We start from the raw sequence: 18,200 nt of genomic DNA on the forward strand, positions 1-18,200 counted from the left end.
GAGGAGACACTACCATCGGACCCCTCGCCACATGGAAACTCAGGCATTACTGCTTCTTCCTCCCCCACCCACCTTCAGGGCAACAGCTCTGCACTTGAGCCCCAGGGGGAAGATGCTTTCTCAGCTTGTCCTCTGCATCCTTGATCCGATCTCTCCAGTTTGGGTGTGAGGAAATCTGGGCCTTTTTCCTTTTCCCTGGTGTGTTTCATTTACAATGATTTTGCTAAGCAGTGTGAATGTTTACCATATGCTGGCCGTGTGGCAGGATACTTTGGCTCCCCTAAAAAGCCAGGTTGCTGAGTCACTTGCCCCGAGAAATCCCCGGGGGGAGGGGATCCAAAACAGCTGGGGCAAACACGGGGCCCTGGCTGGCCCTCCTCGGAGGGACGGGGGCGTGGACGGCGGAGCGGAGTCAGGCCAAGATTCCACAAGCGGCCGAAGCACCATGGCTCTCACCAAACAGCAAAGTCCTGTAAACGTTGAATTTCTAGAACTTTGCCTACAGAGGAGAATAGCTGAGATGGAGCCAGAGTAATGAGTAGGACTAAAGACACTTGTAGACAGAAATAATATTAAATAAAAGACCGACAAGCAGAACTTGATCACTAAATGATTGCTCACACAAAATGATTGCTATGTTTGTTTTTGTTTTTTAATTTGTCCTCTCCAGTATTGTGTAGTGGACATCCAAAAGTCAATGAACTAATTGATTTCGACTCTGAATAATTGTGTTTTTAAATGGAACATGGGTAAATTTGGGTGGTTATTTCCTACAGTTCCTTCAATGTCCCCAAAAGTCAGACACTTCATGGGATGATAAAATGGCCACTTCTAATCACCTTATGGCCATAAGAATCATCTTATCTAAAATGCAGGTTCCGTAGTCATCTTTCCACCTCTGCTAAGAAGCTGGGGGTCCCAGGAGTATATCTTAAAACATGATCCCAGGATTGCCCAGGAATCTTGTGAAAAAATGTAAAGGACTCAGCCCTATTCCTCACCCTACCCTCAAATTCTTATGGGATGGGTAAAGGTGGGGGCGTCTATAAACCCATATATTCCAGAAGCTTCCAGATCATTCCAGTTGGGTTTTCCCTGGCTCTGCTTACAAGAACAAAACAGCAAAGTCCCACCACTGCCTAGATGCCCCTCAGTTTCTGAGCAGACAGGAAAATGTTGCCTATGGGTTTTTGTTACTCTCTTCCACCTGAGAAAAACTTTCCTCACTATTTCTCCCATACTTGACTGAAAGATTCAGATACAGGGTGTCCATCATCCCTGTCTTTACTCCCTAATCCTGGCACTCAGTGGCTCTGTGACCTTAGACTTGTTATTTAGCCTCTCTAAGTCTCAGCTTCTGACTCACACTAAAATAGAGCCCCTAAGCTCCTCTTGGGTTGTTGTCGGGATCAGGTACACACCCTTGTGCCGGCTTAACGAGTACCCGGCCTTCTCCTCCTTTACTGTACTCAGGTTCCAGCCATGTAAGCAGGGAGACTGCTTTCTTCAAGTCTCTGATCCAATGTCACCTTCTCCATGCAGCCTACCAGGACCACCATCAAAACCATTACTCTCGTCCCCTGCTGCGGGCACTGCTCATTTCCACCCCTGCTTTATTGTCTTCACCATCTTGTAATAACGTCTGTGATTTACTCACCAATTTCGTTTCTTTGTCTCTCCCCTCTAGAATGTAGCATCCTGGTGGTCAGAATTTTCGTCTGTTTTGTTCACTGATGATTTCTAATTTCCTAGAAGAGTGCCTGGTACACAGTAGGTGTTCAGTAAGTACTGGACGGACGGACGGATGGATGGATGGGTGGGTGGATGGGTGGGTGGGTGGATGGATGAGTGGATGGAAGGGTACCTGCCTTTGAGCTCTATTTCATCTGTGCCACCATTCACACTGGCTGCATGTCTGAGCTTGGAAAACCTGTCTCCTTTTCCAGATGAGGTAAGATATGATTACTCACAAGCCAGTCACTTCCCTCTTTAAAACCAGCTTTGTTGTTTTACTACTGACATGTTTTTGCCAGATCTGTTTGCGTGCTCCGTAACTCATGTAAATGTTAATAAAGAAAACTATGAAAACAGCTTCCTACATGTTTCCTGTTCCAGGCATAATCACGTGAAAATGCAGTGTGCCGTGCATGTAATGGAGCAACCCCCTTTACTGGGCTTCCAGATGACAATCCCTCCCGGGGAAGACACCAACCCTAGATTTGTACATCTCCCCCTCCAACCCCAGTCTGTTCTGCACTTTCCCTGCATCACACACTTCCGGCCATGGCCTCGGTACTGGGGCCCAAGGCAGGCTCATTCCAAGTGCTCGGGCGCTCCCCACAGGGTACGCTGCTCCGAGGACCGCCCGCACTCAGGGCCGTTCCAACCTCAGCACCAGTCCTTCAAACCCCGCTGACAGCGGCACGGGCTTTTGTTCCTATCGGCAATCATCAGCCCATAAGGGGACCCTAAGGCACGGTGACGATGGTGCAGAATATTTTATTTTGAAATGTTATGTTTCGAACTCTTGTAAAATACCCATTGTCAGTGTTTCCTTTTTTAAAGCAAGCATTTCTCCGGAAGATAATTAAATGGATTTGATACACTTTCAGAAAGCCTTAGGCAGTAACTCAGGACAGAGATGAGCCTTTGACGTCAGACAGGCCAGGGTCCAGGTTCTGGCTCCCGCCTCCTGGCTGTTCTGACAGGATGGGTGACAGGGCAGTCTCCCCGCAGGTGAGGCAGGAGACTGCTACGGCCCAACCCGGAGGGTCTTGCAGGGTTTAGGGAGACCAGGCCGTGAAAGGGCTTGTGCCAGGCTTGCGCTGGAGTGAGGGGGGCTGCGGGATGCCCCCAGCCACGCGGGGACGAGGGCCTGGAGGGTGGAAGTCCCAGCCCCGCAATACCCAGGCTCTGCGGTCTCAGCCAGGGGACCTCTACCCCCTGCCCGAGCCCGGCCCCGGCCCGGCGTCTGTGACGTGGGACTCACGGCTGCACTGCGGTGCCCGGCACATCCCAGGCCTGCTTCCCACACACACACCTGCTCCCTCCCCGTCCATAGGCACTCCCACTCCTTGTGGGACAGAGACTGGACGGGCGCCTTGGGGTTCAGGCCTGACCCCACCTGACACCTGGCCCTGCAGCCCGGCTCACCTCTGCGCTTGGTGCTTCCTCTGCAAAACGGGAAGGACAGTGCCGGCCCTGCTGGTCAAGGTGAGAGTCAAAGAGGGCAGTGCTGTTAAGTCCACCCTGTGATTCACATGCTAGGAGTTGCTCTGCAAAGATGCTATTTTAAAGTCAAAAGCGGGAGAGCTCACACACCTGTGCTCCTGGCTCCTTGCAGAGCCCCCGGGGTTGGTGGCGGGGGCCTGTCACTGGCGCTGGCTGCAGGCCTTGCTGTGCAGTCACCAGCGGCTCTGTTTCCCTGCAAGTTCTGACTCAGTGGGTCAGGACCGGAGGCCGGCCCTGCCCCCCTGGGAGCACCCGGGCCCGGTTCTCACGCCACACTCTGAGAAGTAAGGGTCAGAGTTGAAATGCTCCGTCCCAGCCCTCCGTGTGATGTGAGTCTTTTCATGCAGGTGGACTCACCGAGGGCAGCGGCAACCAGGGAGAGATGCCCGCAGAGCAAAAGGAAATGAAGGGCGAGGTTGCAGCTCTCCTCAAGGCCAAGGGCTCAGGCTCAGGCGTGGTAGGTGGCGGGAGCCCGCAGCCGCTGCCTCCTTGCCCCCTCTGCGCCCCGCCTGCCCCTCTTCCAAACGCAACGACAGCAGCAGCCACAGAACCTAGACACTTTCTTGTAAGCGTTCTGCTCTTCTGGGTTTCTTCCTCTCTGGGGAAGCAGAGCTCAGGACTTCAGGAACTGGAGCTGCACCAGCATCCCCCTGACCCCTGTCTCAGGACCAGGAATGGCGTCGCGGGAAGACGGACCTCAGCTTTCTAGCAGCGGCCAAAAGCCACAGCCGGGGGGCTCCCAGCCCCCTTCGCGGTACTCAAGCTTCGAGTCCGCACACCAGCAGGGTCTTCCTCGGGGAAAACGGTATCCCAGGGGTCTCTGGAAGTCAAATCAGCAAGACAATGGCTAAAGAGCCTGCCCCCAACCAGAAAGCCTGATGGCTCCACACTCCAAATCATGACATGTAAAGAAAAATGCCAAAATCACTTTAAAATCTTGACGCTGAGAAGTGAGGAGATGTTTCTAAGATGCTGTTTCTGGAACGTCCAGAGGCACCAGGTGCTCTTACCCCCTCACCAGGGAAGCTGAGGGGTCCACAGGTGGCCACGTCTTCCCCCGCTCAGCTTTCCCATCCTCTCCAGGGCCCGGAGCCAGTCAGGCCATTTATCCTACTTGGTTTGGGTTCATCACACATGGGTATAAATCCTGTACCTTAGGGGGAAGTCAGTAGGGATTCTGATTGGTTAAAAATAGACCCACGCTATATACCTGAGTATATACGAGACAACACGATGTCAAATAAAACCATGCATTTTTTTTTAATTAAGACATTTTTGTTGGACGTGGAGATAACGTTTATTTTGTGCACTATAAATCATTTGTTGTTGTAAAGCTTTCAGGAAGAAAAAAGCTGAAGTAAGTTATCCGTGATTACAACTGCAACGCACGTGTAAGATTATACTTCAAAACTCTGATTCACCAATCATCCCCCCGCCATCTGTAATTTCTCTTTTGGTGGCCATTTAATCATCAGTGTAACAAACTACATCAAAGTTTAGTGGCTCCGGACCATAGTTTCTTCTCTGACAATCTTATTGCTTGGATTCAAAGGCTCTCAGGTGAATGTGGTCAGTTAGTGGTTGGAGTGAGGTCACCTTAAGGCCTTTCTAGGCTGGACATCCAAGTTGTCTCCTTAACTCACAGTGAAGTGCTTAACTGGGATGGCTAGAGGCCTGGAGCCGGCCCCTCCCTCCCATAGCTCTTTGTGTGTGGCCTCTTCATGCAGTGAGCTTGAACGTCCTCATCACAGCATGGTGGAATCCAAGAGGCCTGGATTTCTTCCATGGTGATTGTAAGAGAAAAACCAAGAAACCAAAATGGAAACTAAAAGGCTTCTTTGACCCTAACCTGGGAAATCACACAGCACCACGTCCACTGCCATCTGTTGGGTTCATGGGGCCTGCCCAGGTCCAGTCTGGGAAGGATGACATGCAGCAGGAATTCTGGGAAGCATGGTTCATCAGGGGGCATCTTTGGAGAGTAGTGACCTCAAAAGCTACCAGAAACCTGTAGGCCCAGGTGAAGGGCAAGATACATAAACTTCAGGGCCCACTGTGAAGTGAAAATGCAGGGCCCCCCTCGCCATTCAAAAAGCAGAAAAGAGGATTCTTCCTTTCTTCCACAGTCTCTCTCTCTCCCTCTAGCTCCCCTAGCTAGCCAGGACGCAAAAGGTGCTAGTAGCATGAATTAGACTCAGTCTAAAAGAATTCTCACCTGTCATGGTGTTTTTTAATTTGTGATTTAAAGGCATACCCTCTTGGTCACAAGGATACTTAGGCAAATAAAGACACAGGTGCCCAGAGCCCTGGTCTTCAACTCAGCATGCCGGGTGCACTCACCCACTCTGACCTTTCCTGCCCCCAGTCCTAGGCCCTCATGGGGGACAGAAGAGCAGTTGTGGATCAGCAAGGGGCAGGAAGCAGGTGGAAGAACCCAGGGAAGCATGGAGGTGGGACCACATATGGTCCAGGCTGCCAGCCTCCAGTACGTGTTCCACTGTCCCAACAGATGTCACTCACAAAACACAACTGAAAGATTAAAATTATTAAGAATCTCGGGGACTTCCCTGGTGGTGCAGTGGTTAAGAATCCACCTGCCAAGGCAGGGGACACGGGTTTGAGCCCTGGTCTGGGAAGATCCCACATGCCACGGAGCAACTAGGCCCGTGCGCCACAACTGCTGAAGCCCACACGCCTAGAGCCCGTGCTCTGCAACAAGAGAAGCCACCGCAATGAGAAGCCCGCGCACTGCAGTGAAGAGTAGCCCCTGCTCACTGCAACTACAGAAAGCCTGTGTGCAGCAACGAAGACCCAACGCAGCCAAAAATACATAGATGAATTTATTTAAAAAAAAAAAAAAAAAAAAGAATCTCAGGATAACACCTGCAGAGCATTAAACCCCAAGCGTGGGGCCCCTCTGAGCTAGGTGTCCAGGTGACATGCCCGGGGAGCTGGACCTGCCAAGGAGTAATGACAGAGTAGGAACAGGCAGCAGTGCTGTACGAGTGGGACCCCTGCTGTGGCGGGGGGAAAGATCCCGCTAGCTCCCCTAGCTGGCCAGGACGCACAGGGTGCTAGGGGAATGATTTAGGCTCAGTCTAAAAGAATTCTAAGCAACCCTTGCAGCCAAGGGTGAGGACAGTACTCGTCTAGGCCAGGGATTCTACAACCATCAGGCTTAATGATGCCTCTACACACCTGCTGTCAGGGCCAGGCTGGGCCTGATAAAACAACAGTTAAATCATATTTTTAAAATCCATGACTTGATGAAATAAGGTACACGGAAAAGTACTTTGCAAATGCAAACAATAAAGAAATGTGAATAGTTTTCTTTAAACAGATACCACTCCTCCATGTTTCCTATTTTTTTTAATGATCGACAAATAGGAACTTCTAGTTCCAGATAAGATGGAGTAGATGTACTTCTCCCTGTTCCTCCTGCCAAGGAGAACTAAAACCTCTAGACACCAGCCAGAAAACAGTCATCAGCAGACTCTGAGAGGTGGAGAGAAGGGCAGACTGGCTGGTGACTGTGGAGCCCAAGGAAGGACGTGGTGGTGTTTTCCCTGGGTTTTCTTTGTGCCTCTTATATCCTGGACCAGGTGCTGTGGAAGCAGGCACCCAGAAACACCAATGGAGACGGACAAGAGAGAAAACAAGAAAAGCCTGCCCTCTCAAGCAACGGACCAGGAATGATGCAGCCTGGCAAGACAGAAAATGTCTAGACAATAATAATACTACTCTAAAAAAAGCACCAAAGATACAACTGGGGCACCAACTCCACCCCCATCAGCAAAGGCCAAGTGGAGAGCCTACATTTCCACCCTCACCCTGCTGTCATGAGGCACCCCCATCTCAGCCTCCCTCTACAACAGGGTGGTGTTACAGATGGTGGGGTTGGGAGCAGAGGCAGCCGCCCTGCTAGTCAGCAATGAGCCCCCTCAACAGTGTTAAGAGAGATCACGTGCGAGCCTGGACTTTCACCCTCACCCAGCAGTAACCTGGCACTGTTTCCGCTCCCCACAGGGTGGTCTCAGGGCAGGCTAAGTGAAAAGCTGGGGCATTCACTCCCTTCCAGAGGGAAGAGGTCTTCAGCCCCCAGAGTGTAGGTACAGGAGGAGGCATCTCTTCCCCTGCCAGCCAGGGTAGTGTCAGCAGAGACCTGCTCTAACAGAAGGTGTAAGTAAGATCCAGAGTCTCATAACACCCAAAAAGTCTAGGGTTCAAGCAAAAATCACTCTTCATACCAAGAACCGGGAAAAGCTCAACTTGAATGAGAAGAGACCACAGTTGCCAACACTGAGTTGACGTGATGCTGGAATTAACTAATAAGGGTTTTACAACAGCCATCAAAGTCTTTCAAGAAGCGATTATGAATATGCTCCAAAAAAGGAAAATCTCAGTAAAGATGTGGAAGATACAGAGAAGAACCAAATGGAAACTTTAGAACTAGAAAATACAATAGCCAAAGCAAAAAATGCACTGGATGGGCTCAAAAGCAAAGTGGAGAGGACAGAGAAAAGAATCACTGAACTTGAAGATAGAAGAATAGGAATTACCCAATTTGAACAACAGAGAGAGAGAGTAGACAAAAGGAAAAAAAAAAAAAAAAGGACATGGCCTCATAGACCTGTGAGACTATAGCAAAAAGATCTAACATTCTTGTCATCAGGGCCCCAGAAGGAAAGAGGGAGGGTTTGAAAAAGTATGTGAAGAAATAATGGCTGAAAATTTTCCTAATTTGGCAAAAGACTTAAACCTACAGAGTCAAGAAGCTGAGAGACCCTCAAACTGGAAAAAGAAAGAAAGCCATGCCACAATACATCATGGACAAATTTCTGAAAACCAAAGATAAAAAGAGCAAGGAGAAATAACACCTTATCTTCAGAGGAAAAAGCAACTTGAAGAACAGCAGATTTCTCATCAGAAACCATGGAAGCCAGAAGGAAGTGGCACAACATGTCAAATGCTGAAAGAACTCTACCCCAGAAGTCTAGATCCAGCAAAAACGTTCTCCAGGAATCGAGAGGATTCCAAGACCTTCTCAGATGTAGGAAAACTAAGACGACTGGTCACCAGCAGACCTACCCTTAAAGAATGTCTAAAGGATGCCCTTGAAAAAGAAAGGAAATGACAAAAGAAAGAATACTGGAACATCAGGAAGGAAGAACGAACACGGGAGAACGTAAAAATGCGGGTAAGTATAATAAATTTCCCTTGTCCTCTTGGGTTTTCTAAAAACAAGTGTATGGGTCCTCAAGAGGTCCAAGATGGCTCATTCTCACCGGTAGGCAAACCGCACCAACTGCAGGATTGATTTAAGAGGCCACTTGCTTACCTGAAGCTTCTCAGAGTGTGGTGCCTGCACCGCCTGCATCAGTGTCTCCTCAGGCTGTTTCCTGGGCTACTCACCAAACCCAATTAATCAGAATTTCTAGAGATGGGCTGCAGGACTCTGCTTGTAAAGGTGATTGTTACATACACTAAGGTGTAAAGTCCTCAGGTCTGAGTTGAACTTTTGTTAATAAAGAATCAGGCTCAGTCACTCAGTGTTAACTTCTGAGGAAGATGAGAACAAAGTGTTTTATAAATTCCCTGCAAGATTGGAACAAATTTTAAGGTAAAAAAGGAATCAATATCCCACCTGAGGTCCAGGTCACACACCTCTGGATCATCACAGGGTACTGTTCTAGGAAGTGTGGGCTCACAGACGGATCTGTTATTCTTCTCTGCTTCAGTTTCTTCCTCTGCAAAACGGGGACAGCATCTGCATTTCCTAACTGATGGGGTCAAGTTGAAGAGTAAAACAAGTGAGCTATGATGGGCTTGTAAATGACTATTCTTACCCAATGTGAATGATTAACCTCCCCTTCTTTATCTTTTTTTAAATTTTTAAAATTAAATTTGATTTCATCTGTAGCTTTCACTTTTCATTTTTTATTATTGTTTAAATTTTATTTATTTATTTATTTTTGGTTGCATTGGGTCTTCGTTGCCGCGCACGGGCTTGCTCTAGTTGAAGCTACTCTTTGTTGCGGTGTGCGGGCTTCTTATTGTGGTGGCTTCTCTTGTTGCAGAGCACGAGCTCTAGGCACACAGGCTTCAGTAGTTGCGGCACACAGGTTCACTAGTTGTGGCTCGCGGGCTCAGTAGTTGAGCTAGCTCAGTTGCTCTGCAGCATGTGGGATCTTCCTGGACCAGGGCTCAAACCCGTGTTCCCTGCATTGGCAGGTGGATTCTTAACCACTGCACCACCAGGGAAGTCCCAACCTCCCCTTCTTTAAAGAGGGCCATCACGTCGCCCTTTTTTCTTGGAAATATGATGTCTCTATGCTCTTCACAAAAACTCCGGGAAAGGCAGAGACGGTTAAGATAAAATGTGCCACTTAATCCAACCGGCCTTTCCTCCAGGGTCCCGCTGATGGGCAGCCCCAGCACTGAAACATATGAGGGCCCTGGCATCCGCGGCGCTGGGAAGACAGCGTGATCCTGGCTGAGCTGAGGATGGGTGCCCAGCGACTGCTCCAGCCCCAGCAGGTCCCCGCTGCTGGCTGGGTCCCCGGCACTCACCTCCCTGAATTTAAATGCAGCCTTAGGTCCTGTCACCTCCCGCAGACAGGGGTAGCAGTGACATGTGGCAGGCATCAAGGGGCTTGCAGAACCCTTGTGCTGTTTCCAGCTGGGGAGAAGGGATATTGTAAATTGTCGTTTTTAGGCAAGTGGGAGGGTGGACTCTGGGAGTGAAAGCCTCAAAGACGTGGGGATGGTGAAGGTGAGGGCGTGGAGAGAAGTGTGTCACTACTTGAAAAACAAATTCTCTCCACCAGCCGACTTGAGTGGCCAGCGATCAGAAGTACCCGTCCTGGCGCCTCCTGGGTGCCACCAGTGCCCCGTCGGCGGCCTCTCGGGTCGGGAAAGGGCAGTGGCCGAAGCACCGCGGGCGCAGGACGCGTGTCCGCCGAGCGCGCCCCAGCCGCGGCCTGAGCCCCTGACGTGTCTGAGGGACGGGGCGGCGGGGCGGGGTGAGGCGGCAGCCGGGGCCGGGCGCGCACGCGGTGCGGGGCGGGCGGGTTCCTCCCCTCTGAAGTCATGGACTTGGCGCTCGGCATCGCGGCCGGCGCGCAAATGTGGCTTCGGCCAAAAAGGGGAAAGAAGAAAAAAAAAAAGCGCACAATGTGTTTCTTGTTAGGAACTCGCAAGCCGGGCCTCGGGTTTTACTTTTGGTGCCGCATTATAATATGGAGATGCAGCTTGATTCCGGACAAGCCCGCCCTCGTCGCCGGCCAGAGAGGGCTGCTGCGGATTCCCACGGACGCCGGTGGGCAGCCCCCGCGGCCCGGGCGCCGCGTCCCATGCGGGGGGAGCACGGTGGGCGGCGGCCAGGGGTCCCTGCTGTGACCCGGGCTCCCCGCGGGGGCCGGACCCCGCGACGCGCGCCCCGGGACGGCGCAGACTCGGCGACGCCAGCCCCGCGCCCGCCAGCTCGCGGGCGGCCCGGGATTGTTTTGCAAGACCTTATCTCTCGCTCAAGTTAATTTTCTTTTTTAATTTGGTGACCGGAACAAAAGCCACAGGAAAATCCTTTGTGAAAGCTAAACGCGCCCACAAATCGGGGCACTTCACAGCATTTGTAACTAAATATTTGCCGTGCTGGTTGTTAAATCGGCCCCTCCGCCAAACTTTCCAAACTTTGCTTTCTTTGAACGGGGCTGAAAGGTGATCTCCCTACAAGGAGATCAGAAGGTTGAAAGCAATTGGCTTCAGCAAGGCGTTTTTCCTGGTGCTCTTGAGATCTCTGGGCAAACAGGACCGCGCGCGAACCCTAGAAGGAATTAGGGCCGGGATGGGGATGGCGGCGGCGCGGGGGAGGTACGACTGCTAAGCCATTGTAGTAGCTGAAGCGCTTTGTTAGTGCAATTTATTAGCTGTGTGCGACAAGAACGAGAAGAGGTTAGGCAGGTCTTCAAAACTACCCAAAGGGAGAAAAATAAACATTCCCTTGTTTGCTTTTTGTGGTTTTGCTCATTTTCTTCCCCTCTCTTTGCCCTTCATCTAAGGCTGTTTTCAACCCAAATTCGGTTATCTGGTTTCAGGGTAAGGGCTGCCTCTTGCCAAGGTATTAAATAAACAAGTAAAGCAAAAACTTGAACCCTTATGTAATCCAGATGCCGTTTCCTCGAAAACCACAACAAACCCCGCTAAACCAGATAACAGCATCGGGAGCAGCAGTGGCCCCACCCCCGCGGTTTCGGGGCCAGCAGAGGACATCCATGTTCAGGAACTCCTCTCCAGGACAGACGATAAATGACTGCTGCTAGCGCTCTAAGCTGCAGATGCGCACCCCTGAGGGATCCGGATGCCATAAACTGTCCGGGAATGTTGGCATCTGGTTCTTAAAATGGAACTTTCCCTAGAGATAAAGCCGGGACCGAGGAGGCGTCTGCGTCCGAGGGCTGACTTGGAACTTTCTGGCCTCTTGATGTTCTCTGCTGAAAACGCAGCATCGGGAAGGGGCAAAAAGTCTGCCCGTCTTTGTAGTGGTAATGAGGACGCAGACGCGGGTCCGCTGCGCTCAGAGGCTGGGAGCCGCGGGACCAGGCTGCACATCCTCCCGCCTCCCGGGGGGCGGGGTGGGGGGCTGTTCTGGAAAAATCTGAGGGTTTTTAGCGCAACCTCCAAGGGTTCCGAGGAGGAAGGCAGGGGACAGTAGGGGTGCAGGGGTGAGGGGTCCTTCAAAGGTATTTTGGGGAGTCCAGCATCAAAGTCATCCCCGCGAAGATCCAAAGGAACAAATAAATCTCGACATCCACTAAGACAGTCACCTTCTCCCCATCCGCCCTAACCCTCGCGCCAGCCCCACCCTGAACGCCTCGGTTGCAAAAACAAATAAAATAAAGCAAAACATTTTTTTGCTTTGGCAACCTCTAAGCCACATTACGCCTCCTGCACAAGGAAGATTTCTTTCTTCTCCCTCTCCCGGCTTTTTTTTTCTTCTCGCCCCAACCCCCCTTTTCTTTTCTTCTCGGTCGTCCTTCCTTCCCCCAAATCGCTCGAAACTTAAGACGTGCAGCGGCTGCAGGTGCTCGCGGGCCGGGCGGCCCGGCCGGGGCGAGCCTGGGACGGCCGGGCCTCGCAGGCATTGATCAGCTGGGCGCGCGCGCTGAGTGACGGCGCGGTTGCCATGGCAGCCGCCTGAGCGGCGCCGCGAGGACAAGGCTGCAGGGCGGCGTGAATGGGCGGCGTCACGCGCCTGGCGCCAGAGAGTCTGCTCCGGGGCTCCGGCTCCGGCCCCGCCGCGGCCTGGCCCTCGCGCTGCCGCCGCCGCCGCCGCTGCCAATTCATCACCTGTCAGGGATCACTCGGGGGGTCACGGGCGGAATGGACACAGCTGTGAGAACAAAACCGGGGGAAAGAAAGGCGAGCGCTCCGAATTGTGCCAGATGTGCAGGGAGGACCTTGAGACCGCGCCCCCCCCCCGGCCCCCCGCAGGCTCCTCCCGCCCCCAGTTGCATCACGCGGGGATTGCAAAGGCGGCCCAGCCGGCCCGGTGCGCCCGGCCCGGAGCTGCTTCTGATCACAGCGAGGGGCTGGACGCGCTGGGAGCCGGCGGCCGAGCCCCGGGTGGAGACCGAGGGAGTGAGCCCTGGAACCAGGTTAGGGGAACTTCCAGGGCAGGCGTGTGGCTTTAATTGGGTGTGTGTGAAGGGGGGGCGATTGCATCTCCACCCGCCCCACCGGAAGCCATTCACACCTTCCCACCAGCCACAGATCCAGCAAATCCAGGGCCCTTTCTACAGCTTTAAGAGTCCTCAAATGCAAACCCACTGAGACACCAATTGACAGATTTTTCAATGCTTTGTAACCCACCCCGAAAATGCTCCAACACCGTTTTGCCGATGAAAGCATAATTTTAAAGGTAATTTCGTATTGGGTTTGCTGAGACAGACATACTAGTAATTCAAGCCTTTTTTTTTAATCATTGACTTATACAGCCTCATAATCCCCTTAAAATGATCTTTAAATGAATGTAGAACTGGGTAGCGTGCCAATCGAATCGAATTCAACACAATCAGGCTGACTGGACTCTGACATGGCCGCTAAAGAAAGAAATACCAGAAAACTTTAACCATATTTAGCCATTTTACTGCATCAGGGTACCAAAATGATCATGAGAGAAGGCAGTGCCTCAGTCAGCTTTGCAAGTGTGTAAAGCAATCCTGCACAGCGCTCATTAGGAACCAGCCCAGAGCCTGACTGTAGGGATAATGAGGCTGGCACGGATGTTAACATACGGTGTCCTTGGAAAAAGCTAGGAACGCGTCAGTATCTCAGAGCTGCAATGTCCAAGAATCACAAGTAATAATTTGAGAATCCCAAAGATGTTTGTTTACATTGGCTATTATTGTAAAATAGTCAAAGTATAACATCATGAACCAAAATAGTGTCAAAACAAAATCTGTTCCACTGTGGCACGTATGTGACAGAAACACATGCACACAAAGTACATCAAAAGGCTCGAACTGTCGGGGACTCGGGTATGAAATCATTTCCAGACTTAATATCAGAGAAGAAGTTGTTAATGGAATACTGTCAGGAACAGAGTCGCAGGCAGCCTTTGCCCAGACAGGCCCTGATCAGATTTCTCTGCTGGTCAGGAAACCACCATCTCCATCCTCCAAACTGAAGCGGCTGGATTTTCTGAAAGTGACATCCACCCTAGCGCCACCAACTCTCCCTCCCTAAAGAGACGCCGTGGGGCAGGCACATGGCTGCAACTGGTGTCCGAGACCAGACCAGCTGGCTCACCGGTGAGGAATTAATCATTCACCGAAGGAAAAAATACTGTATCCCCATTATTAAGCTTTGCTTTTTCTCCAGTTCTGCCCTCTTCCTCTTTCTTAAATGCAGAGGAGGTGGATGGAGATTGAGACAAAAAAGTAAACTTACCAATATAATCTTTTGTCAGATTTTCTAGCATATTCTAGAGAAATATGATTTTCAAAACACACAACTAATTTATTGTAGTCTTCAGTTAAGCTAGAATTATGTGTGAATTTACTGAAAAGGATTTGAGTAAATAACTGCAAACTTTTTTTTTTATTTAGACCGCAGGAATGAGGTCTTAAAATATGTCTAGAAAAAAAGGGGCGGGGGAGACACAAACTGAAGCTGCCTCCAGTCCTAGTGCTGAAAAGATTCCCAACCTGGTACCTGACAGATTTTTTTTCTTAAATAGTGTGACGATATCGACCAATGGCTGGGGCCACCTACCTATACAAAAATTTAAAAATACAGCAGGCGCTGGAATGTGACACCAGAAATCACGATTTGTGCATAATTAATCACCTTACTTTGCCACCTACCTTGCAGAACACAGATCAGCAGCCTCTCAAGGGCAGGGTATATAAATACAGCTTCAGTGTACAAGTTTTCCTAAGGATTTCCGATTACTAGGATCGTTATAATAGCCTTCCCAGTTCTACAAAAGGAACCCAGAGTCTTGCCTCTCAGAGCTCCTTAGCGATCAGCGTGGTTTCCAATAAGTAGTCATTTTACAGAGTTTACAATAATGCCTCCTGCGTCACTCCGGGTTGCACGATCCCACACTAAACCTGTCGCTGAATGCGCGCGTGGGTGTTTTTGGTTTTGTTTTTTACAAAGCTTTTCCTTATCTTAAGAGACCGAACTCACTCTACAAAAGTCACTTGTCGATGGCAAACTTATTTGCGTTTTCACTTTCTTCAGAAATGCTTTCTATCTTGATGACATTCCGTGAGGCGCAGGGAACGGTGGTGACTTTCCCTCTGCTGTGCAGACCTAGCCTGTGTCGCTGTGATTTTAGGGATGCTGAGAGCTCCGAGGTGTAGAGGCTTCTTCGTCGGGGGACACCTTAAGGGGAGGGTCCTGCCTAGCCATTGGGAGTAGAATTAAGATGCACATTTAGATTCCCGGGGTCTCCGTCTCCCCCTCCCCCACCCTGTCCGCGACCGCCTTCTCCCTTTTCTCCGCTCCTCTCCTCCCCTGTCCTCCCCCTCTCCTGTGCTCCCCTCCGCTCCCCCGCGCTCCCCCGCGCTCCCCTCCGGCTCGGCGCTTACTGTACTCTATTTACCACCCGAGCTGGGCTCGCGCCCGCCCCGCCCACCCCGCGGGGATTGGCTGCGAACGCGGAAGGACCGAGCGCTCGCCTCGCGCCTGCGTCCGCCAATGAGGGAGCCCGTCAGGCCTGATGGACACGCTGACTTCCACCAATGGGGACTCAGGGAAGCCGGATCGTGTTGCCCCGGCGAGCCCTAATAAAAGCCGCCGGGCCGGGCTCTCAGCTTCATTCTGAGCCGAGCCCGGTGCCGAGGGCAGGTAGATCCGCAGGCGGCGGCGGCGGCGGCGGCGACGACAGCGACGGCGGCGGCGGCGGACTGAGCTCCGGGGCAGCCCGCTCCCTCCTCCCGGTCTCTCATTCCCCGCAATCAGCATGAAAGCCTTCAGTCCAGTGAGGTCCGTTAGGAAAAACAGCCTTTCGGACCACAGCCTGGGCATCTCCCGGAGCAAAACCCCGGTGGACGACCCGATGAGCCTGCTGTATAACATGAACGACTGCTACTCCAAGCTCAAGGAGCTGGTGCCCAGCATCCCCCAGAACAAGAAGGTGAGCAAGATGGAAATCCTGCAGCACGTCATCGACTACATCTTGGACCTGCAGATCGCCCTGGACTCGCACCCCACTATTGTCAGCCTGCACCACCAGCGGCCCGGGCAGAGCCAGGCGTCCAGGACGCCGCTGACCACCCTAAACACGGACATCAGCATCCTGTCCTTTCAGGTAAGACCTGCTCCCGATGCCCCACTCGCTTCCGCGCACCCCCAGTGATGCCTGGGCTGCCCCTGGCAGAGCCATTGTCCAGACGGCCGGCCGTAGTCGGTGACTTACTGATGAGCTAATAACTTTATTATTATTATTTACAAATATGGTGTAGATTGAGTCGTGCGTGAAATTACTGGTAAGTTCTGACCTGTTAATGCATCTGTCTTTGAGTCTGAATGTAGCATTAACGTATTTAATGGAACTTGCTGTTTAAAAAAAAGCTGTTTTAAAAAAGGCCCTTTCTCCTTAAGATTGTCTAACGTTGTGCCTCTTATCTCCTTTTTCGCAGGCTTCTGAATTCCCTTCTGAGTTAATGTCAAATGACAGCAAAGCGCTCTGTGGCTGAATAAATGGTGAGTGTTCGCTTGTGCCTCGCGTTGAACTGGCGCTTGGAGTGTGTGTGCGCGCGCGCGCGTGTGTACTTGCGTATCTGTAAAAATTTTGGCTTGGTAAATGAATGTGTACTTCGTTGTATTACACGTAGTACATTGTTTACACGTACTCTAGACATGAAGGGGCCTCTAGCTCCTGTTACTCAAAATCCCACGACATTTACCTTTAAAAAAAAAAAAATGATGCCAGTAACTTACTCGGAAGGTGGTGGAGACAAATGTGTACTGGCTTCTGTGGGCATGTAACATACTCCGGCTGTTTTCTGCTATCGCTCTGGTACTATGAGGTACTAACCTCCATATAATTAATCTTATCGCCGCAAATTCCATAGGGATCCTCCTTCCCCAAAACTGCAGCCCTCTGGGATTCAGCTAACCCGAGCATTGCTGCCCTGTGCCTCAGACCCTGTGATGTGGGATTCCGACTTCCCTATCTGTTAACGAAAGGGCTGTTTTCAATCAAATAATTGTTACAAGAAGCAGACTGGCGCCTGTGAGCACTGCCGTTGGAGATCCAAATAAGAGATGGCGTTGGGAAGCTTTTCCCCCGAGCCTCTGCTGTTTTAATGTTGAATTTGCGCTGTCCAGGCCGAGTGTGTGTGTTGCATCTGGACGCCGGGGTTTGCCCAACGTTTGAGTGTTGGGTTAAGTGTTCAGACTGCGGCTTCCTCCTGGCACCAGTCTGCCGCCTCTGTCCTTAGGTTAAAATCTCCTAACACCCCCTGCTCTCCCAGTCTTTTGCAGGCGCTGACTTTTTGTTTCCTTTGCACAATAATAACAACAACTCCACGGGCTCTTTAAGGCGCTGAACTCACTTTCCAACCCTTTCCCAAGGAGAACAAGTCAAAGGGACCTTTTCTAAAAATGGAAGGAAAACTAAGGATGATCAACTTCCCCAGGGTGTTTTCTGACATGGACTGTGATATTAGTTATTTATGAAAGAGACTTTTAAATGCCCTTTCTGCAGTTGGAAGGTTTTCTTTATATACTATTCCCACCATGGGGAGCAAAAACGTTAAAATCACAAGGAATTGCCCAATTTAAGCAGACTTTGCCTTTTTTCAAAGGTGGAGCGTGAATTTCAGAAGGATCCAGTATTCAGTTACTTAAATGAAGTCTTTCGGTCAGAAATTACCTTTTTGACGCAAGCCTACTGAATGCTGTGTATATGTTTATATATAAATATATATATATTGAGTGAAACCTTGTGAGCTCTTTAATTAGAGTTTTCTTGTACAGTGGCAGAAATGTATATTTCTGCATACAAAGTGTAATGATGTACTTATTCATGCTAAACTTTTTATAAAAGTTTAGTTGTAAACTTAACCCTTTTATACAAAATAAATCAAGTGTGTTTATTGAATGGTGATTGCCTGCTTTATTTCAGAGGACCAGTGCTTTGATTTTTATTATGCTATGTTATATAACTGAACCCAAATAAATACAAGTTCAAATTTATGTAGACTGTATAAGATTATAATAAACATGTCTGAAGTCAATACCTGACTCTGAATGATTTTTAAGATTCTCTTTCTGTCTCTATCGCGCCATTTTATTTAACCCCTCCTCCTTCATCCCTTCTATCACCCCCTAAGTGTTGGAAACCTGTGTGCTGAGAAGTGCCTTATCGGATGTGTGGTCAGGGCTATCGCTTAGGGGCAAAGGGCCGCTGCTGCTTTTTAGGAGAGCTGACAGGGGCCGGGAAGTTTATAAACCCA

General features: G+C 50.6%; 1 protein-coding gene across 1 annotated transcript; it reads left to right on the top strand.

Moving 5' to 3' along the window:
• Window positions 1-15,544: 15,544 nt before the first annotated feature.
• On the top strand, window positions 15,545-17,981 carry ID2 (inhibitor of DNA binding 2). Its single transcript, XM_032653553.1, has 3 exons — window positions 15,545-16,048; window positions 16,380-16,443; window positions 17,217-17,981. Exons 1-2 carry the CDS (start codon window positions 15,701-15,703, stop codon window positions 16,434-16,436), a joined length of 405 nt encoding a protein of 134 aa, XP_032509444.1. The 5' UTR covers window positions 15,545-15,700; the 3' UTR covers window positions 16,437-16,443; window positions 17,217-17,981.
• The last annotated feature ends 219 nt before the right edge of the window (window positions 17,982-18,200 follow it).

The sequence above is a fragment of the Phocoena sinus genome, chromosome 13 (assembly GCF_008692025.1).
Source record: "Phocoena sinus isolate mPhoSin1 chromosome 13, mPhoSin1.pri, whole genome shotgun sequence".
Lineage (NCBI taxonomy): Eukaryota > Metazoa > Chordata > Mammalia > Artiodactyla > Phocoenidae > Phocoena > Phocoena sinus.